General features: G+C 39.3%; 1 protein-coding gene across 1 annotated transcript in view; it reads left to right on the top strand.

Annotated features, from left to right (window-relative positions):
* gabrb3 (gamma-aminobutyric acid type A receptor subunit beta3) overlaps nucleotides 1-23,826 on the top strand; it is an 84,617-nt gene that overhangs the window by 42,574 nt on the left and 18,217 nt on the right. Inside the window, exons 3-5 of the mRNA XM_074669110.1 lie at nucleotides 1,536-1,627; nucleotides 2,790-2,857; nucleotides 20,106-20,326. Of these exons, the coding sequence (XP_074525211.1) occupies nucleotides 1,536-1,627; nucleotides 2,790-2,857; nucleotides 20,106-20,326 (381 nt within the window). The remainder of the gene's footprint in view (nucleotides 1-1,535; nucleotides 1,628-2,789; nucleotides 2,858-20,105; nucleotides 20,327-23,826) is intronic.

The following is a 23,826-nucleotide window of genomic DNA, read 5'->3' as shown; positions in this document are numbered from 1 at the left end:
CCTGGCAGTAAAGTGGCTGTTTTACCAACTGTCTGACACCAACACCCTGCCAGTGGTTTTGTTTATTATAAATAACCACATAGAAACAATCAATCTGGTTCTATCAATCCTGTTTTCTATTATTTCAGTCAACATCAATACCAGTTCCAGTCAAATCAATACCTGCTTGACCTCCTCACGGGAGCTTTAAATGTTGCAACTCACCATGTTATGAGGTGTTTTAGTTTGCAGTTTAGATGTACTTGTTGCAATGACAAATTAAGTTCTATTATGTTTTAGCTCCCTCGGATAACCACAGAGGCTCTTTGGTTGAAAAATACTGTAAAGGGGATACTTTTCAGAACATTTTTTACTTTACTAGCTACTCACTGGAACAAGCTGAACCACAGTGTGTACTTATTTGAGAAAAATATGACCAAATATACTGTTGAGTCTCACAGCAGTGAACATAAATAAATAAATAAAATTCATTTATATGTCTTACAAAAATATATTAATTCAGATATTCTACTTCCCCTGGAAAAATTAGTAGCACCCATGTCAGTGGCACACAATAAACTTCTTGTCTGGACTTTTTTGAACATTTGTTGGTCACATTTTTTCATGCATTTCTTTAAATTATAAATTGCCTGGCAGGGAATGTTAAAGTCAAAATAAAACAGATTTCTCCTTCATTTATGACCAAACATTAGTAAGAGTAGTTTTGTTAGTTAACCTCAAAAGGCATAAACTATTTAATTTAATGGATTATATTTAATATGCATCAAGTTAAAACACCTACAAGCTTCAGCAAAATAAAGTTAAACTACCAGCTCAATGCCATTTAGTCTGCTCCCCTCCAATACAGACAGTAGCCTATTTATCATCCTCACATCATCGAACTCCTGCTCTATCTGACATTATCAATCCAGGACAGCCTATTAAATATGCTCCACAGTCTGTCACGTGGACTTTAATGACCAGGACAGGCTCGCGCACACTGTCATGTCGAGTCATATTTCAAAACTCAGAGTTAGCTTCAGTCCGGACCGAAAGGGCTCTGAGAGAGATTAATTAAAACCTATTTTTCATATTTTACGCTTATCAGCAGAGGACCTGTGGATTAAAAGTGGAGTAATGGATCTTTTAGGAACACTTACCGGATGAGGGGTGTCCGGAGCAGCCTGTCTGAGGCTTCCCGGCTTCGCTGCTGCATCACAGGCAGTTATGAACACATCTGACATCCCGGTTCACGGTCCTCTGCCTCATGAAGGAGAAGTTAGTCACCAAGGAGGCGGAGAGGAGGGAGTTTCTCCACATTTATCAGAGCAGAGTTTGGGTTTGAGAACCGAGGGTTCTTCTTGAAGTCGTCACACCCACCTCAGACCTCTCACCGGGGATGCGGGGACCCTGGACAGCAGGGGTCTTTGAGTTTGTGTCTTTGCCGTTGGTCATGGTTGTGATGTGCTGTGCTCAGAGGTGAGGGGTTCAAACGGGACACAGGAGACAGTATTTCTACTTTTCAAAGACTTAACATCATTTTTTCTCTGTTTCAGCGCCAATGAGCCAGGTAACATGTCTTACGTTAAAGACACAGTGGATAAACTGTTGAAAGGATACGACATTCGTCTTCGACCGGATTTTGGAGGTACGATTGACCCTCACGGCTTCCCGTTAATGTCGTATTTTTAATCATAGCAATCATTTGGTTTGTATTTATGCTGTTTCTTTTAAGGACAGCCAGAGATTTCTCTTCATTTTTTGGTTTTAACCACTCTTTATTTATTTTTTATTTGATATATTTTTGGGTTTTAATACTTTGCTAAATGTGAGATTTCTGTGGTGTTCTTCAGGTGAGACAAGATAACATTTGATGCATTAAAAAACTTGATTTCTAACAAAAATAAATTAACTCTGAATAATATGTTATATAATGGAAAATAAATAAATAAAGTGTAGTAGAAAAAACACGCTATGAAAAATATTCTAAAATAGAGCCAACAAGTATGACATGGCAGTTAGTTTTCAAGTTATTAGCAGAACATACAATGCAAAAGTTTGAGATTTAAAGTGCTTCAAGGAAAACAGAAATGTTTTTAGCCTGGATTTGAAAACAATTTGCACTTGGGGCTGACTTCAGTTCTTTGTGTAGCTTGTTCCATTTGTGTGAACAGCATAACAGCTCGATGCTGCTTCACCCTGTTTGCTTTGAACTCTTAGCTCCACTATCTGACCTGAGTCCGTAGCTCTCATTGCCTCACTGGGTTAATATGCCATTAACATTTCATTCATGCCTATTGGATCTAAAGTATCAAGTAATTCATAGACCAGGAGCAGACCTTTGAAATTTATTCTGCTTATGATATGAATGTTACGTTTTAACTCTGTTAAGCACTTGGAAGAAGTTTTAATATACTTTGTAAAAAATACAAGATAGTTTCTAAAGGAGACAGCAGACGATATAACAACAGAAAACATTTATATGTATTGCTATAGATCAGATTGTCATGTACCCCTTTCCCCATAAAGTTGGATGAAATATCTTTGACTCTTCTCATTAAATGGTTGTGACCTGGAGATTTAATCTTTGTTGATAAAATGTGTCTTCTCAAAACTTTATTGATAAAGTTCTCCAAAACATTTCACAGTGAAAATTAAACCACTGTCAATCTTTTCAAATCACAGTCACTTCATGGAGAGAGGTATGAAATAGTCAATGCTAACCTTATGAGCAACAGTATATAGAAGAGGTAGATGGTTGAATAAAGGATCTGGACTGACTTTGGACTTAAATTTTGTGCATTTTTCAGGTCGACCGGTTGCTGTTGGCATGAGTATAGACGTGGCGAGTATAGACATGGTGTCTGAAGTCAATATGGTAAGTTTGGCCTAAGTTTAGTTTTTTTTTCTTTCTGTTTTAAATTACTCACCAAGAAACTTTGTGGGATAATGTTCTCAAGTCTTTTTAAAACTCATCTGAACTTCGTTATGATTCTGTACCCGTCAAAACACATTTCTTATCGCAATATATTCAGGGTCCTAGCAATCTGCTTTGCAAGTTTCTAATTAAATATGGGGTTAAAATAATCATTTATGAAAGCTTTACAGTTTGTAAAACAATTAATTTATGTGGTTAGAGATTTTTTTTAATATATATTATTATGTGACTTCACATTTTGTCAGTATGTGAAAATGTTAATGTAGCTGAGGTAATCTAAAGATACTTTTTTTTCTCACCTCATTTGCCAGCTTTGCATGTGAGAGTTTTCACAGTAGTCCTTCCAATCTGCTGCTGGGAATATAAATAAGTTGTTTAACACGACAACCCCTACGCTATTCCTATAGATCTTTACTGGTAAATAAAACACTGGAAAAAAGCAACCAAATATAAAGCATAAGTTTGAGCAAAGTACCTCTGACCCTGTTAAAAAGTATTTTAATAAATTTTCACATCCCGGAAATTTAAGCATCTATGATACACAGAGCTACATTTCTGACTTTTTAACAGTGAACCCAGTGCAGATAGGTTATTATAAACAGTCATTTGGAAACAGAAAGCAGTGCATGCATTGCTTTCGTGTGCTGTTTGGTCATCTGCTCTGTCAGATTACAGCTCGTCGTTTGATTTTATGTCCTGATTCACTGGCTGTGTGACTCCAGCAGATGCCCAAATGGTCCGGTCAGAAGATAAGGTCAGCAAGTTCTGCTGCTGTGCTGTCTCTTTTCAAATGTAAAAATGCACGCTACATCTCCCGGAGAGTGTGTATCCTGGGTATACTGTGTGTGTGTGTGTGTGTGTGTGTGTGTGTGTGTGTGTGTGTGTGTGTGTGTGTGTGCTCTGGTTGGCACACCATGGGCTCTGCGGTTTAAAGCCTGTATGCCATCTATCATGGCTCTGAAGTGCTGACAGAGCTTGATGCCTGATCACATGTTACCAACAGAAAAAAAGCCCTGACATGCTGCTCCGACACGTCTGTGAGATGAAATGGATCTGTGGTGCATTTTAAAGCTTCTAAGCTCAGCAGTAGCTGCACAGGGGAGCAAAACACACATCCTCTGATAACTGAGATTCATGTTTTGTAAAGGAGTCATCAGGTTACGGTCCCTGTGAGGAGTTTCTGGCTGGTTATGGATCAGACTAGATAAATACAGACTCCTCTTTATTACCTATAAAAGCAAACATGACCATCAACAAAACAGTTGATCATATTTTATTAGTGTAAGTGCCTGAAACCACTGCCACCTGTTTAGGGGATTAACAGCATGCTGCAGACACTGCCTTTTGTTGACTTTTTCTTCATGTTGATGAATGACTCTTAAAAAAAACCTGATCACAGATTACCTCAGATAAATGGCCTGTTTTTGGCAAAGCTAATTGTTAATGGTAGAAATATAACACTAAACAATCAGCAGCCATTAACATCTAGTTTCAAATCTGTGGCGTTAATGGCATCTGACTGAGTGGTGTGTCCGGTGTCCTGTCAGTCCATTGAAGGCTCCATCTGAATGTCTGAGTGAGGAGGAGAACTGTCAGTCATCTGCTGTGCAGCTTGATGAGAAAGACATCTGTTGCCCAAAAGAAGCCCTGACCTAAAAAAGAAGTCAAATCAGATCATGTGGTCTTTCTAAATATGAGGCACATCATTTATTCATGTTATTGTGTATGTGGGTAAACAGGACAAACATGTTGTCATAGATGATCACTAACTGCTCGACTATAAGGAGATGTTCTCTTATGAAAGTTGTGCCCCTCTTTTTGGTGTTAAAGGATAAGTACGGTTTATGCAGCTTTTACATTGTTTATAGAATGAAGTAGAACAAAATACTCACCCAGAAGGCTTTCCTGATCCAAGCAGTGCTTGGGGAGATATTTAGATCCAAAATTGTGCAGCGGACGTCCGTATGATGGGATCCATCGGGGCATAGACAGCGCCGCTCCTGAAACTGCATTAATCGTCCAAAAACTCATGGTTTTAGAAAGGAAAGATTTGAAAAATGACTAAATTGTTTCTTCAGAAGACACAAATGATTACTTTGAAAGACAATAAGGAGTTGTATTTCCTAAAACTGATTTTTAGTTCACCCTTGATACAGGCTTAAAGGTTATAATTTTTTTTATTTTATTTGATAAGGAAAACACACTGAGATTAAAAACTTCTTCAACAAGCCCGTCCTTGCCAACACCAGCAGTAGCACATTCCAACAAAGATGGACCGCTTACAACACATCGTTTACAACATGTCAGCAGCGTTCAACGGCCACTTTATTAGCTAGACCTTGCTCATACCAGGTTGGACCCCTTTTGCCTTCAGAACTGTCTTAATCCTTGGTGGCATAGATTCAACAAGGTACTGGAAACATTCCTCAGAGAGTTTGGTCCGTATTGACTTGATAGCAGCACACAGTTGCTGCAGATTTGTCGGCTGAACATCCATGATGAGAATCTCCCGTTCCACCACATCCCAAAGGTGCTCTATTTGATTGAGATCTGGGGACTGTGGAGGACATTTGAGTACAGGGAACTGATTGTCATGTTGAAGAAACCAGTCTGAGATGATTCCAGCTTTATGACATGGAGCGTTATCCTGCTGGAAGTAGCCATCAGAAGATGGGTACACTGTGCTCATAAAGGGATGGACATGGTCAGCAACAATACTCAGGTAGGCTGTGGACTTTAAACCATGCTCAGTTGGCACTAAGGGGCCCAAAGTGAGCCAAGAAAATATCCCCCACACCATTACACCACCAGCAGCAGCCTGAACCGTTGATACAAGGCAGGATGGATCCATGCTTTCATGTTGTTGACGCCAAATTCTGACCCTACCATCTGAATGTGGAGCAGAAATCCAGACTCATCAGACCAGGCAACGTTTTTCCAATCTTCTATTGTCCAGTTTTGGTGTTGCTGTGTGAATTGTAGCCTCAGTTTCCTGTTCTTATCTGACAGGAGGGTCACCTGGTGTGGTCTTCTGCTGCTGTAGCCCATCTGCCTCAAGGTTGGACGTGTTGTGTGTTCAGAGATGCTCTTCTGCAGACCTCGGTTGTAACCAGTGGTTATTTGAGTTACTGTTGCCTTTCTATCAGCTCCAACCAGTCTGTCCATTCTCCTCTGACCTCTGGCATCAACAAGACATTTTGTCCCACAGAACTGCCGCTCACTGGATATTTTCTCTTTTTGGGACCATTCTCTGTAAACCCTAGAGATGGTTGTGGGTTAAAATCCCAGTAGATCAGCAGTTTCTGAAATACTCAGACCAGCCCGTCTGGCTCCAACAACCATGCCACATTCAAAGTCTCTTAAATCACCTTTCTTCCGCATTCTGATGCTCAGTTTGAACTGCAGCAGATCGTCTTGGCCATGTCAAAGTGGCCGGTGAATGTATATTTGATCTTATAACAGAGATGGCATGATGCATCTTTCCAGGAGGTTCCAGTTCACTCAAACCACATTCTCCTGCTGTAAGCTCCAGGCAGCCGGAGAAGAATACCTAAACTGCTTTTTCCTCATTTGCACTGAGAAGCCAAAGGATACATTACAGTGGGGGCCAGAAGCTACTTTAGTAAACTGAAGATGCATTTATACACACATACTTTCTGTGTATGTTATGGCAAAGCAGCTTTGTTTAAAAACCTGTGTCCAGATGGAGAATCCCCCAGGCTACTATTTCAGCTTCACAGCTATAGCCTGAGTAAAGTTTGCATGTTAATGCTGTGTGCTGTTTGCAGCCACTTCCACTCCCTAACTCTGATCACAGTCTACCTTTGGTAAATCAGTGTCAGCTGTTGTTGCTGGGAAACTGACCGATTAGATCTGCAATGCAGTGCATGTCTTGTCTCTGTTCATGTACCTCAACACGCTCCTGTTAGGAGTGTGGCTGCTTTCTTCACATGCAATAAAGAAGTTAGCAAAGTTGTTCTCTGTGAATCAGCTGCACGCAGTTAAACTTTTATCAGTGATGACATTATGCCTGCTTGTTCCTGTGTCTGTACATTTCAATATGATCTTCTCATAAGTTTAGGTTCAAGTAAATCCTTCACATCTCAACCTAAAGGTGTGTTACAAAAAAATCGAGTCCTCAGTGAAGAACGGCCCTGCGTTCTCTGTCTCTGCTGCAGTCTGCTTCCTGGCTCAGGCAGGTTGTGAAGCTGTGGCAACAAGAGCAAAAGATGCTAACTTGGCTCATTATCAAGTTTATCTCTCTTACTTATAGAAGGCAGGAACCTCACAGCTCTGTTTTACATACGTTACACTGAAACAGACTGAATTTTCAGCCACGGGGAGCAGTGTGTCTCTCCTGAAAGTAGTCAAAGAGGAAAACTCAGGGCCTTTTAAAAGAAAAGGAGCAACCTGGACCCTGCAGTCAATGGTCTGTTGATACTTCTGTCGTAAATAGATTCTTATCGCCCGGGGAAATCACATCTGACCAAAGAAATTGGAAAGTATCATTTAGAAGTAACCAGTTTTGGTGCTGATGGATTATGGATTGTGAACAGGCAAATAGCAAGACAATCACTTATAAAGTCTTCACAGAGCCTTTTTTATTTTTTTCCAGAAATTTTATTTATGTGCAGTATCTGACACGGCTAAACAATCTTGAGATACTTGTTGCAAATTTAGAGACATCAGTGATTCCTGCTCAGTAACCACAGATTTGTGTTATCTACTGCAGAACAACTAGGGTCCGTGTGCACGTCCAGTCCATAGACTGTAAAATTAATGGATGTAGTCTCCCCAATTTCACCAATCTGTTACTGAAACAGAAGCAAATCAGCTATCACAGCCATATTGGAAGTGACAAGGGCTTCGAGAACAGCTATAGGGCGCCTGTCAGTCACGTGAGCTGAGCTGTGCCTCTGATTGGGAGAGCTCACATCTTAATATCCTCTAAACTGCCGAGTTAGAACAGCTTTTTCTGGCTTGGTGTGTATGCAACCTCTGGCTGGCACTCAAGAAACAGCAGATTTTAGCACTTCCACATTAGCCACATATACATGGAGCCAAATATTCAGCTTGCATTCAGTTCATTTGCTCAAACAGAAAGAATTTAACCTTTGTATACACCTCATTCTGAAAGAAAAGTGCCAATCCGAATGGACATTTAATCGGTTTCACAGGGTGAAATATTCCTTCCCCCAAACCAATTGAGGTATCATGTATCCACTCGGATGGAAAGTTGTCAGGGTGTGTTCTTTCAGCACATGCTCAGATATGACGTAAGACGCAACTAGAGACGTTCCTCAATTTTAAAAATGGCAGCGAGCAGTCAGCACTGGACTGCTGGTGATGTTTAAGTTTTTCAGCGCATGCCCCATTGACTATTCTGTTTGATTATAGCGGCGCATGTAGACCAGAGATTGGAATATTCCTTTCCATGTATACTATTGTTTTTGGGAAAGTTATTCAGAAAGATTCTATTCGGAAAGACGATTAACTCCTCATGTAACAGTGGCTAGTGTCTTACATTCTTAGCCCGATGGCTGCCGCTTGGTCCAGTCATTACACAAACCATTAAGCCATAACCATGATTGAGCCTTGCCAGTGTGAGACTTTGATTGCCCTCCTTGTCTCATCTGTTAACTGATTAATGTTTTGTCTGTCTGAATCTAAATATGCTGTATGGCTCCACATCATACTTTTCCAAAGGATTATTTCAATCCCTGAACATCTGCTGTCTTCGCATATTTGGTCTTAAATGGCAACACATTTTACAATGCCCTGCTTTAAACAGCCAAACAGGTGAGGTTAACCTGTTGTCAGTGCCTGTAACGATGGGGTCTACCTCCATTACATTAAACGCTTCTTTGGGCCTTTGACCTGGCTCATACCGTATTTTCCGCACTGCAAGGCGCACCTAAAAGCCTTCAGTTTTCTCAAAAGCCCACAGTGTGCCTCATAATCCAATGCGCCATATATATGGATCAATATTGATTAATCATGGCTACCATAGTTAGGGGGCGTCGTCAGAGTAACAGCGGTAAACAGTAAGAACCTGTAAAGAGGGATTCTGCAAGGTGCTAACATTAGCTCACAGGCTGGCCCGAGCTTCTTCTCTTGTTACTTGTTAGAGCAATACAGCGCCCCCCAAAGTTCTGGCATTTGAACTGATCTCTGGAAACTGTTTTTGTGGACGGCAGAAACGGCTTCGTCTTTACACCGCACTTTTTTTGAAAACGGCACAGAAAATAGTTGGATAGGAAAATGTGCAGCTCCATGTGGACGTAGCCTGAGTTTTACTGACTTACTGACTGTTTTGTTGACATTCCCTTTAGCGCAGCTCCATCTAGTGGATGCACAACACAACCCCAGCTACTACAGTAGCTTCTACTCTATGCGCCTTATAATGCGGTGCGCCCTATATATGAAAACAGTTTTCAAATAGGCCAGTCATTGAAGGTGCGCTCTATACTCCGAAGCGCCTTGTAGTGCGGAAAATACGGTACATACTGCCCTTTTTTTTTCACCATTAGTACAAACGGTTTGATTTTCTTGCGGGTCATGCATACAGGCCCAGAACATTAGAATTTATGATTTTTGGTTTAGCTCTATTGAGTAAAAATAAAAAAGGCTTATGTTTTGTTAACAGTTAAACATTTTCATTTTCAAACTGCAAATGTTATTTTGATTCCAAAATTTGCATTTTAGTTAAACTTAAAACATGTAAGATTTCCAGTCACTGTGACTGCTGTTCACATTAAATATCTAAAACGCAGAACTCAGAGGACTTTCTGTCTGGATATCGGGGTGAGAGCCTGTGCTGACTGCTCAGTTGTCCTGTAGCCCCTGGTTCAGACCACGGCAGAGCTCACTGTGTGGTTCAGTGAAGTGAGAGCACGTTGGTGTTGTGAGCGCTGTGCTTTCAAACAGCCACATTCACACATTGTGTTGGCCTGTTATAGCCTGTGTGGGCGAGCTGTGGAGCTTGTTGTCTAGGAAATGGGATTATTTATATATTTCTGACTTTACTGGCTCTTCTGCTTTATTTATAGCTCAGAAATTAAGACTGCTCCGTGTGCTTTTCTGCTGTGTTGTTATTTTTAAAACTTAACCGCACGTTCATGTTTTGCAAGTACAAACAGGGAACAAAATACAGTGTGTGTGTGTGAGTGTGTGTGTGTGCTGTCTATAGGAGTCTCTTTTTTAGATATGACCTCATAAAGTTTTTCTTCTCTTGTCAAGGCTGAAAAAAGACGTCACACTGTAAAGTAGATCGTTCCAGCTGTGCTGTAACGCAGTTATTCGGTAGTTTCAGTTGGAGTCAGCCAGAAGACAGATCCATCAAGCACTAAAACAGCCTCCCGTTTTGACACTTAAACATTACCCACCTTCTGCCTGCAGGGAGCGTAACCTTAAAAACCTCAAACTACAGATGTTCTCTCAGATTTATATCGAAGGGCTCAGTTAACAAGTCAGCCGTATAACACATCAAACAGCCCCCGGGCAGAAATACTCACAAGGTAAGGAGAAGTCAGCTAGAAATAGTCCTCTTTGAACAACATGCTGAGTTCTGTACTGTGCTGGAACAATGCTGCATTTACTGTTATGAAGCAGTGGTTTGTGACTCTACAGGGAGAGAAACCCTCTGAGCAGCAGATTTCTTCCACTACACACTTAAACAGGAGGGTGCTTAAAGTAAAAATAGAGCTCAGAGTGCTCTTACCAGGTTGATACACCTGATTTACATCAAACTAATGATGGCTGAAGATTGTTACATTCATGCTACTCCTCTTATTTTAGGGTGAGAAAGTGTCGAGGGCCCGAACTAAACTGTGGTGACCTTCATCAAGCATTAGCTGGGTTAAATACTTGACTCTGATTGGTGCAAACTCGGTGACAGTGGTGAATCATTCCAAAAACAAAAAGCAACGCCAGGAGGAAACTGATCAAATGTCAGTCAAAACCAAAAAGTGTTTTAATGGATCATTCATGTCTTCATGAAATGGTAGTAACATGTTTTGGTCCAAAAAGCCAATAAATCAAGCACAGCAGCATTGTTTCCAGGCTCTCATAGCCCCTCTGTTCAGAACGCTCTGATTTAGTGGGCGTGACCTTTATATGTAAATGAGCCACCGCTGATACCGTCCTGCTTCTCAGCGTCACTGAGAGGGCGCCACGATCTCCGAGTGCACAATGTTTAGAAAACAGCGAAGCTCGTTTACCGTAACATTACAGGCTAAAACAACAGGCTAACTGCAGCTAAAGTTAGCATCCTGAAGCTAACACAGAGACAGGGGGGACACTGAGGAAAAGCTCTTACATCTGCTCCACAGCACACAGCATTTAAAATACTCACATTTCCAGGGTCTGAGGTTCGTTGGCGGATGGTTGGGGGTATCTGCTCCGGTGGACCAATCAGGTCAGACTTGCTACTGATTGGTCAAACAAAGAGACTCGCTGAGGTCGGCAAACCCCAGAAATTCCAAACAGCTCGTTTTAGGTCAGGATTTTACATTCACAAGCACTACTAAGTACAGGTTTTGTCTTTAAATATCACATTTTGTGGGCTGGGAGGAAAAGCTAAGACCCAAAAATTTCACTAAAAGACTTAAAAAAGTGATTTTTGCATAATATGGGACCTTCAAAATGATGGTTCACCTCCCCAACATCTTAATAATAACAGTCACTGCGAGGCAGCAGGCGGCATTAATACCAGATGAGCTTGAGTGGTCTGATCAGCCCAGAGTCCTGCACATGCTAATTATGTTAACAAGTGTGATTGGCTGTCCATCAGAGAGTATAGATAAATAGTTTTCCGGGTTCCAAAATGAAAAAGAAGATTTCACAGCTGTGTCAGGTCTTCTAGAGCTTTGCAGTACTTTTGTAGTAATGGTGGACACTGGAGCTGGACTGTGTAAAACAAAAAAGAGGTCAGAGCAGAAGAAAGCTGAACAGGAGAGCACGGGTTAAAACACGGGTTAATCTGTTTGTGATAATGTTGATTCCAACCCACAGTCAGCAGTTATTCTGCAGTGGTCTGTTCAAACTTGAGAGTCTATCAATAAAATGAAGAGTGAGGTTACGTTAGCTCTGCTTGGTGAGGTTGCAGTTGGTAGATGAGCTCGGGTAGGACATAACCAGGATTCACTAACGTTACAGACACGTCTCAGAGCATCGGGCTGTGAGAAACACTAAACAGATAGTCTGCTCACCTTCTAGACACTAAACTACAAGCACGTCACATTTCAAACAGTAAATACAAAATACAAAAGTATTGTTAAAAAGAAGATCTGAACTCGTCATTTGCTGCAAATCAAACACACGCCTTGGTAAGGGTCATGTCTCTGTGACAGTGGGTGATAGTGCTCATGGGAAACAAAGTCTTTATCCCAGGAAAATATTAGCTTTTTTAGATATTCCAAAATCCCAGAGTGCTAGCCGTGCTAAAGATTAGCAGCGTTATCCTGGCTCCCATTCTCTTGAAGAGAGCTGTCTTTTAACACGTTTTGCTCTTTGCAGATTTTTGACATCTTTCACCCTAGAGGACAACTCTTGCCTTCAGTTCTTCCCTGCTGTATTAACACTAAACTTTATGTAGCCTTTGTGGCGAGAAGTATTTTGATCACCAGTCACATCTTTGAAATACGCATTAGCCGTAAACCGCTCTGTTAAAAATGCTAAACACGCGGCTCATGCTAACTGACAGAGATTTCCTCAGGAGTTTGTGGTCTGTTGTATAAAGATGTCCCAAAAAGTACAGAGGGAAAAGTTGTCTTAGTAGAATTTAGACCATCACCATGCCTTGCATTAATGAGTTGAATAAGTTTTGTTAAATGTGGCTGAATTTCATGACCTCAGAGAGGCTTTCAAACAAGCTGAAGAAGGAATCTAAAAATGAGTCCTTTTTGGGTGGATTTGTTTTTTTTCCTGGACTTCTGGTGTTCTGGTGTTTTTTTCTCCTGACATTGTTAGAATGTCAGTAAGAAATCCAATGATGGTAAAACATAAGATTTATGTAGGAATACACCTTTACAGCTTGTTTTTATTGTGCCGGTGACGTCTTATGTGTTCTTTCTCCAGCTTCAGTCTTGTCTTGTATTTTCTTGACAGGAATCCATATTCCTGCATGATGCCTCTGTGTACAAAGGTCGTGTGTTATTTTTGTTCCTTCCTCAACCCCATAAGAATGGATATTGAAACCAAAAAGATTTGTTTTCTTTCATGCTGTCAGGGAGCTGATGTGCGTCACTGAGGCTGTGAGGGCTCTGGAGAAAATAACTCATGATTTCAATGATCTGAAAAGAAAACTGAACTTCTCTCCTTTTTTCTTTTGAGCCCAAATCCCTCCTCTCCACAAAAATAGCTCACACGAGACTTTGCTCTCACAACACTTAAAAGTATCCTGTTTGAAAGTGATGAAGGAAATGGGATCGTTTAATGAAGGCTTTATGAAAAGTTGTGTGGGAGGAGGACGCGGAGAATGAAACTAGCAAATGCTCGGTTTGTGAAACATTTACAGTGTGAACTCCCCGGGGAAAGCTAAGCTGTCTCACAGAGCGATGAATAGCCCTCCTCTTTCACGGGACAAGCGTCTCTGAGAGCTATTCCTGTATTCCCAGCAGATAAGGTGGCGTTAAGTTGACGTAGACGATGTTTGACTGGCACACAGTAACCATGTCAGAGTATGAGAGCGTACACTCAGCAAGCTGAAGACAACACGACAGACTCTTCCTCCCACTGGGCCTCATTTAGTCACCGGAGCCAAGAACAAACCTCTTTATGTCTCTAGTGGGCTCAATTTCTGACAACAAACAGCTCGTCCTGTTTAAGGAGTAAAACACAAACTGGATTCAGAGGTATCTACAGGTATTAGACCCATTTATAGCGTCACTTTTTTTTGGTCTGACCTACAAAGAAAAGTGCTGCATGGAGAAAAACTTGCTTTCAATTTGCTGCTGTATTTATTAAGTCTATTAAGTGCAGCTTAAGACATGCACACCATTATCTGTACGTATCTATGGGGCGCTGTTTGTAAAGTTGCACAAACTACAAATTACCCCGACATTTCTCCACTATTAGCTCAAAAACAACACATTTTTATGCAGATTTAAAAAAATATTAATTTTGACTTAATTTAATTTTTAATTTTAATTTAATTTTCAATTTAAATTTAATTTTTAATTTTAATTTGATTTTAATTTATTTGTCAAATATTGTTTATGAATGTTAATGTTTCATTTGAATGTTAAAAGTTTGATCTAAATGTTGAATGTTATTTATAAATTTTATAAATGAATGTTCTGTTTCTTAATAATTATCTAAGATTTCTAAACCTTAAGCAAAGATTTCTCAATATGAAGTCAATGTTTCTAAATCTTGAGGTATGATAACTCAATATTGTATTGAGAATGTCAAGCTCTACTTCTTCATTGGATCTTCAATAGTACCATCACATATGGGTGCTGATTGTTAAGTTGCACACGCCGCAAATAACAATATTTTCCACATTTAGCTCTAAAACATCACTTTTATTCTGCAGAAAATATTTAAAAGTATTTGTTAAATATTATTTATATATGTTAAATGTCTTATTTAAATGTTGAATGTTATTTATAAATGTTATAAATGAATACTAAGGTTTCTAAATATTTAGCTACGTTTCTATATTTCATTCTAAATATTTATCTAAGACTAAATATTTATCAAATATGATAAGATTATAAGATTATATATGAAAATATGATAAGATTTCTCAATATTTGATCAAGATTTCTAAATCTTGAGGTATGTCTTCAAAAATTTTAGCTTACATGCAAATTCACACTCCCAGCCGCCGGGTGTACCAAAATAAAAGTTTGAGGAAGTGATCCAGCCAAGTAGATTTTGAGAAAGCCAAACACAGTCGGCTAAGTCAGCTGTTAGAAAATAAACGTACCAAGTGCTGTGATGGATCTGTTGAAGATCCTGTGGCCAACATCGAAGAAGTAGAGCTTGACTTTCTCAAAATCACTTCCTCAAAGTTTTAATTTGGTACTACCTGGCGGGCGGGAATGTGAATTTGCATATTAGCTGAATATTTAGCAACCATTGCTTAATATTTAGAAATCATAGCTAAATGTTTTGAAATTATAGCTGTATATTTAGAAATCGTACCTCAAGATTTAGAAGTCTTGACTTTATACTTAAAAATCTTGGAAAATTTCTTTAAATCGTCACAAAAGATTTGTTAATCTTGACTAGATACTTAAAAATCTTTGCAAATGTTTAGAAATCTTTGCTTGAGATTTAGAAATCTTGACTCAATATTTAGTAACTTGGTCAGTATTTAGAAATATTTATAAATCTTTGATAAATATTTAGTCTTAGCTAAATATTTAGAATCAAACTAAATGTTTAGAAACATAACATTTGACATTTAGAGAAAATATTCAACATTGATATATAATATTTGACAAATATTTTTTACAGATATTTCTCTAAATCTGAGAAAAAATGATGTTTTAGAGGTAAATGTGGAGAAATTTTGCTATTTGTAGTGTCTTCAACTTTACAATTGGCGCCCTATAATCACAGCACTTGGCAGGTTTATTTTTTAACGGCTGTGTTTGACAAAATCCCACTTGGTTGGGTCACTTTCTCGAACTCTTATTTTGGTACTTCTGGTTGGCGGGACGGAGTGTGAATTTGTATGTTAGCTAAATATTAAGAAATCGTACCTCAAGATTTTGAAATTTTGACTTCATATTTAGAAATCTTAGCAAATATTTAGAATCAGGACATTCGTCTATAACATTTATAAATAATATTGGTCAAATATATTCCATAAATATTTCTCTAAATCTGCAGAAAAAGTAATGTTTTAAAGCTAAATGTGGAGAAATGTTATTTGTAGTGTGTACAACTTTACAATCGTATCTATATACGGTCTGTTGCAGATATTCCTGACTATGGTTGGTTACTTTTGTGGCCGCAGGGCTTGGTCTATAATAAATAACAAGAGAAAAGTCAACATTTGACGTTTGATGGTAAAGAGGCTACTTGTAAGACTTTTCAACATAGCAGTTCTTTGTTGGCTGTTTTAAACTGTTTAAGTAAACTATCCTGCAGTGACTAAAAAAACAGTAAATAAGGGACAAAAGTGAGAGAAAGGTTTTCACGCCTGAGGCCGAACTTTTTTCTTCACCTCCAGTTTACTTGTCAAAAGGTTTTTAGGAAACCACTTAAAAAGCTCTCAGGTAACACTCGGAGCAGATGGACTTGCTGGAAGTGCAAAAGTGAAAGTGATGTGTCAGAGTTTCCTTTCAGAGACGCTAAAGTGAGGTTTAACACAGATAAGCACCGAGGTGTGATCCACAGAGCCAAAACAGAGCAAAGTATTTTGATCCAGACGTTGAGTGAGAGGCTCGGTGGATATGCTCCATAAGAGCTGTTGTGTAAAGCTGATTCACTCAGCCCACACCTGCGCTGGGTCTGAGGGGGCGTAATGAGGGCATCTTCTGCTCACTGGGCTGAGGGAGAGCTGGGAGGATGAGCATCTCTGAAAACATTCAGAAAGTAAAACAGCCTGGATTCTTCTAGAAGCACACTGTATCATACAGTTTACTACAGGGGCTACATCTACAGTTTAGAAAAAAAAAAAACACATCTGTGGACCTTTCCTCTATGCGAAGATTTAACAGAGAAGGATGGAGTATCACTGGTTTACAACCTGAAAATAGATTCTGATCATTTGCAAATAAATCGAACCCTATGTCTTATCCAAAATAGGTCAGAGATGTCATTTCAGACTGAAAGTTGTGATTGTTTTATGAAAATATATGTCCATCCTAAACTGAATGCCTGCAACTGATTTCAAAATAGTTGGTACATCAACAACAGGACAATGTAAACTTGTTTAATGTAAAAACAAACAAACAAACAAACAAAAGCATCTGGAGGGACATTTCACAACTAGTTAGGTTGATTTTCTCATTGTAAAATGAACACCTCAGAGAGTATGAGTCCATCTAAAGATGAGATGGTCACCAGTCTGGAAGTACAGAAGAGTATTAGGGCCACCCATGAGACAAATAAAATTAGAGGGGGCAGAAATGTTTTTTCATCATGCACTTCGAGAAAAAAGTCTAAATGTTGAGAAAAAAGTTGAAATATTGAGAAAAAAGTCGACATGCTGAGAATAAAGTCGGAATATAATAGCTACAATAAAGTTGAAATAGAATGTCGAGAATAAAGTCGAAATGTCAAGAATAAAGTTGAAATGTCAAGAATAAAGTTGTCATATAATTGCGAGAATAAAGTTGAAATAGAATGTCGAGAATAAAGTCAAAATGTCAAGAATAAAGTTGTCATATAATTGCGAGAATAAAGTTGAAATAGAATGTCGAGAATAAAGTCAAAATGTCAAGAATAAAGTCGGCATATAATGGCGAGAATAAAGTCGAAATTAGCTTCAGATGCTTTAGTGTTGACTACTTGAATTATGTTAGGCTGAACAACAAGATTAATGATGTGATAATGAATGATAAAGTCCTCACACAGTTGCAAAACTTCAGGAGCTTACTTTTTAATTTACACTCCATGTTACAGCATGCATCTCTGTCGTTCTCCTCACTGGATTCATCGAGAACTGGGACAGAACAAAGGAGACATCGACTTTTTTCTAGACATTGTATGTTGATTTTTTTTTCTCGACATCATATTTCGACTTTTTTCTCGACATCCTATTTCAACTTTAATCTCAACAATGTGGACTTTTTTTCTCAACATTTCAACTTTTTTCTCAACATTTCGACTTTTCAACTTTCGACTCTTTTCTTTATTTTTCTCACGGGTGGCCCTAATACTCATCCGTATGTAAGAGATAGTAGAAGTATACTTAATCAGTTGTAGAACAATGTTCCTCGATATAATATAGCAAATAATATGAGGGAGTTTATTATCTACAGTACAAAATATGGTTAAAGGATTCAGAGAACCTCTTTACAAATGAGACAAAGACCAAACCAGCATTGTGTGATTATGAGTAGAGGTCGACCGATATGGGTTTTTTGGGGGCCGATGCCGATGCCGATGCTTTCCAAATTTGGGCAGCCGATGCCGACATGCATAGCCGATTTTTCCAATTTGATATTCAGGCCGATTGTTAAATAAATATATATTTATTACATTTTTGTGAAACGCAGCAATTTCTGAGCAACTAAAAGAAATCTATTACAAGTCGTGTCCAGTCCTCTGAACATTTATTCAGCTTTCAAAACAATGAAATATTTTGTCTGAGTAAACACACAATGTAACAAGCAGTAGTAAACATTCACATTCTTCTTAAAATGTCAAAAAAGAAATTTAAACTCATTAATATAATTTGAACAAAATTATGTAATGTATCCAAGTGGTTCCACAAGTTTGAGGTGCTCATCTTTTTTGTGCCTGATCAAAAATTGCGTCATTTTATGCAACAGATCAAAAATCGGCTTTTTAAAAGAAAATACGGCCGATGGCCAATAGAGACAAATGTCCAACTATCGGCCCGATATATCGGCCGGCCGATATATCGGTCCACCTCTAATTATGAGCTTCGGGCCCTCAGGTGGCACTGCATCAAAGCAGACATGGCTCTGTAGTGGAAATCACTGCATGGGCTCCAGATCACTTCCAAAAAACATTGTATGTGAGTACAGTTTGTCAAATACACAATTTCTGCTCAAAACTGCTGCATAAACCATATGAATATATTAATCCAGACACACAACAGACTCGTCCGAACCTAAGCCTATTGAACATTTACTGAGGAGAAACGGAGAAGTGTCCTGTGGTCTGTAGCAGGCATCTGTGATGGTATGGTGATGCATAAGTCTCGATAGCATGGGTAGCTTGCACATTCGGAAAGGCTCCATGATTGCAGAACAACGTATCTAGGTTTTGTAGCTAAACAAACTGACACCTAGACAATCTTTTTTTACATTGTTATTTCAGCCAGACAATGCTAAACACAGTTCTGCACATATAACAACAGGATGGCTCTGTAGTAGAAGAGTCCAGGTGCTTAACTGGTCTGCAGTCCCAGATTGTCGTCTATCAAAACAACAACCACGTCATGAAATGATGGAGTAGGGGATAACACTTCACTTTCACTGGTCTCCTCTGTTCTCAAACATTTGCAGTGTAGTTTAAAGACGAGGTGATTCAACACAGTGTGAGACATGCCCCAAGCCCATCTATTCTAAAACACATTGCAAGCACCAAGTTCAAAAAGAGTTCATGTTTTTTATACAACAATAACATTTTGGGGGGATTTGGATCACATTTTCCTTCCTTAGGAATAAATAAAAGACCATTAAATGGATGAAAACCAACCCTGTTTTATTGACGGCAGTCAACTTCTACAGGGTCGGTGAATTAATACATCCTCTGGTTGTTTGTACACACACACTAAATTATTCACAGGAATCAATACGATATCATATTATACCGTCAGTCAAACCACACAGTGTATTATACAGACCAAACACAATACAAGCCCTGGAGTCGTTCAGCCCTGAATGCTTCAGCTGCACTTTTCACCAAGCTGTGTTGTTTCTGATGACAGAACCAACACCAATATTCTCAGCTCCTTATTTTATAAACAAATGTGGTCTGCAGTTCTCAGGTGAGGACCTTAAAAATGATTAGTTAAGAGTGTAAAAATAAATACTCTGATTGATTTTGATGCACAAAGAAAACCTTGGCATTATAAAAACTTGACTGTGAATATATTCTTGCTCTGGAGGATTGAAATGCTGCCATTTTTTCAGCACAGGGCCAAGCTTTTGTTTATTTCCTGAGAACTGCTTATTTATTAAAGAGAGCATTAGTCAGCAGAACAGAGTAGGGTGAGCTGGTAAAGAGCTCCATTAAAGACCGGAAAAGCTTTTGTGTTCGATGGATCCACTGAAGGAGAGCGCGGAGAATGAAATATAAATAAATTATTAAAAGAGGCGGATGTCAAAGCATGAATGACGGGTGGTAGTAAAATCTATAAAGTTTCTCAGTTAATCTATAAATCCATCTATCTATGAGTCTATCTATGAACCTGTCTGTGAATCTAGACAGGGCGTGAAACAGGAGGCAACACCTTGGAGTAAACCACACAACCAAACCTGAAACGAACAATATCTAAACAAGAATCTTCATTGTGCTGTTTCTGTCTCCACAGGACTACACCTTGACCATGTACTTCCAGCAGTACTGGAGGGACAAGAGGCTGGCATATTTAGGGATCCCCCTGAACCTGACCCTGGACAACAGAGTGGCAGACCAGCTCTGGGTCCCAGACACCTACTTCCTCAACGACAAGAAGTCTTTTGTTCATGGAGTCACCGTGAAGAATCGAATGATCCGTCTACACCCAGACGGCACTGTTCTCTACGGCCTCAGGTGAGCAAAGACTCTGACCCAGTGTGTGATTGTAAAAAACCCTCCAGTGTTTGTCTGTTCTCAGGGTCGACGGACAATATACAGCGGCTCTGCTCCATCACTACACTGGCTCAGAAAGGTTCCTATTCAAGTCAATGTGTTAACTCACACTGGATTCACTCTATGGCGGCCTGGCTGTGTCCCTGCTCCGTCAGGACTCAGCAGATACACAAGCCTCGTAAATTTGCCAGATCAGATAAGCCCCTGTCAGGAATTTGTAACTGGTTGTAAAATAAAAAAAATACAAATTAGATATGACCTTGAAAAGAAAACAAGAAAATCAACAACTTAACTGGAAATTTTAATCTTGTGATCTTTATTTTGTGTAATCACTGTAAGGGGATTGGTGTCTGTTGTACAACTGTCATGAAGAAATGTCCTTCTGTTCCTTTTTCCATTGTATATATTCAAACAGTTAATACATTTGACTGTTGTATGGAAGCAAAAAACACTCCCCACACATGTTGAAGGAATCATCAGGGAAGCAATGTGAGGTAACAATTTGTCTACTTGGCGGCGCTAAAATAGACACAGAAAAAAAGGTTTGTATGTGCTCATTAGGTAACTTTTTGGTGCATATAAAAGTGCTTTTCAAGTTCCCAATGGTTCCTGGGACCCACTGTGTGTCCGTGTCAGTTAGCCCGTTAGCATGGAGGATGTTCAGCCCGTTTCGATGGTGCTTTATTGCGATGCAGATGAATTTGTTGACACTTGAGAGGAGACAAGCACTAGTGGAAAATGTGCCGCCAGTCAAAGCCATTTTAAAAGTCCAAAATAGCTTTTACTGGGAACACTTTCTTTTGAAGCATGAAGCCCGCTGAGTGGACCCATGTTTCTACTAGGGGTGCACCGGTCACAATTTTCTGGCCGATCACCGATCTTTAAAAAGCCTGACCTGCTGATGATTTTTATTTTTTATTTTTGATAACTGACAGCATATACCTTCAATGTTCCAATCTTATTTTAATTGAAAATCATTGAACAATACCTGTGAAACAATAAAATCTTTATACTCTAACTTTAAAAATAAAGTGTCCTGAGTTTCAGGTTTCAGAGCAAAAAGCAACAATAACAGGTGGTCAGACCTTCTCAGAGGTATAAGATCAGTTTCATATGTAAGGATGGGCCGATCACCGATCTCTGATCTCTGACCACAGATCGCCAATCCCCCAAAATTAAGGAAATTGGCCGATTGATCGGTGCATGTCTAGTTTCTACCTAAAAAAAAATTTAGCCCATTCAGGGCTCCAGACTAACTTTTTGCATTGGTTGCACTGGTGCGTGTAACTTTTTTTTAGGTTAACCAACATAGAATTTAAGTGCACTCAAATATTTAATTGTACGAGCTTAAATGCTATTGGGTCACCTTTGTATTGCTTTCCATGACATTTATACAATGTTAATCATTTCATTTCTAGAACAATAGTACAGGAAAAGAAAATTTATAAAGTGTTAAAGTGCTTCACTGAACTAAAATTAAACGTTTCAAACCCAAATATGAAGAAATTTGATGAACAGCAACTTCTCTTTGGCAATGTTGTATCCAACATAGTGTTTTCCTGAGGCCTAGTCTTTTTTTGTTGTAATTTAAAGATTAATCTTTTGTTCTGGGCTTTAAAACTGGTTTAAATGTATTGGACTGGCTGATGCACATTAATATGTAATACATTTTACACTAAAAACACCGTTGAATATAATATCTATACAAATCATATTGACTTATAGTTATTAAAGTAGAGAGTGATGTTAAAGAGGAGAAATGGTAACTAACATGTACTGTGCTCACCCTGGCCACCCCTACCTATTTCACTGCCCTCATCGAGCCCCCCCCCCCCCCCCCCCCAGTCTGAAAGTCTGGACACGCCCCTGCACAGAGGAACATAGTGACAGTGGTATGAAGCTAACAGGCTTTCAGGTTTGTTTAACAAAAGCTTGAGAACTCTTGTTGTTTTTTAAAGAATGAGAGGAAAGATAGAAAACTAAAACTTCTGTCCCAAAGAGAGCAGAAAGGTGGCACCTGTATGAGTGCGAGAAGGATTAACAATCAGCGTTATCAGTATAATGCGTGTGATTTAATTCAAAGCACAAGCACTGCAACGATCATCATTACAGTCTCCACAAGCTGATCAGGGTGAAGTTTGGAGTAAATAAAAACCACACAGAGTGACAGGGATACCTCTGCTGGAGCTGGCTTTATTATAAAAATTAAATAATCCCAACTCGTATATTAAACACACTGTCCTCAAACACGCACAACCACGCACCCTCTCACAATCACTCAACTCACACAAACGAAAAGAAAACCAACTGAAGGTGTTGGCTCTTTGGTGTCACACACCAAAATGAGGGAAAGAGCCTCCTTTTAAAACCTACCTCCGCTGATTGAGCACCAGCTGGGTGCAGTGAGACCAGGTGAGCTGAGTGAGAGGCTCGTTAGGAGTGCTTGAGGTCAGTGTGTTCAATATACGAGTTGGGATTATTTAATTTTTAGGACAACTTTTTCATTTAATGTTAACCCCCCACCAAGCAAACTCCACTATCTGTTAAAAGCCTAATTTAAGTTTGTCTAACCTTTTGGTAGAATCAGTGGGTGGTTGTGGGGAGTCATACCTCCACTCCACCTTTTAAAAACCCAAAGGCTTTATTGATGTTTGATAAAGGTGCAGATTTTTCTTTTTGTTCGTTTTCTTGTCCGTGACCCCTGTCCTTCATGTTGCGTGACTCGCAGAAACGTAACAATTACCATATTACATAAAACCCAGATTTTGATAATAACACGTCGGAAATACTGATAAATGATCATAGTAAGGGTGGAATTGATTTTCTCCAGTAACTGTGTGTCTTATGTGTGCACAGCGGGGCGAACTCGGCCATGGGCCATACAGAGCTGGGAGTTGTTAATGCCCATACAACTTAGAGGAGCGAGTGAACAGGACCACAGCCAATAGGAAGTAAAGAACCGCCCAAACTCTGTCTCTTATTGGTTTAGACCATGGAATGACCCTTCCCTGAGTGTGTGTTCAGACACAGGAGAACACAAAGAGATGATGTGATTGCAAATTGAAAATTTTTGGTCGTTGTTGATTTTCAGTGGGATGCTTCCTTCTCACAAGGCGTTAGATTATCATTAATTACTTGTCTGATGGGATATTTTGACAAATATATACATTTATAAAACTTAACTCAGATGAATAGCTCAACCTATCAGAAAAGTTCAGCCCCCGTAGTTCCTGGGCAGGAACAGATCAGGGTGTGGTACTTCCCCAAAACTAAATCTAGACTCTAGTTCCTGGGACAAAAAGCGCATTGTTCCTCAAACAGTTCCTAGTTCCTGGGTAAAGTTCCTGCTGTCAAAGAGCACATATAAATATCCTGTGTCCCCAGTGTTTGCAAGTTTGAAAATCTCACAATGACCACAGTGGCGACTGATATTTGATTCACTCAAGGCTTTCATGCTATCA

The sequence above is a fragment of the Halichoeres trimaculatus genome, unplaced genomic scaffold (assembly GCF_033239565.1).
Source record: "Halichoeres trimaculatus isolate MK-OKI-2021-1 unplaced genomic scaffold, fHalTri1.1 fHalTri1_scaffold_4, whole genome shotgun sequence".
NCBI classification, from domain to species: domain Eukaryota; kingdom Metazoa; phylum Chordata; class Actinopteri; order Labriformes; family Labridae; genus Halichoeres; species Halichoeres trimaculatus.
This window is presented reverse-complemented; position numbering and strand designations above follow the sequence as displayed.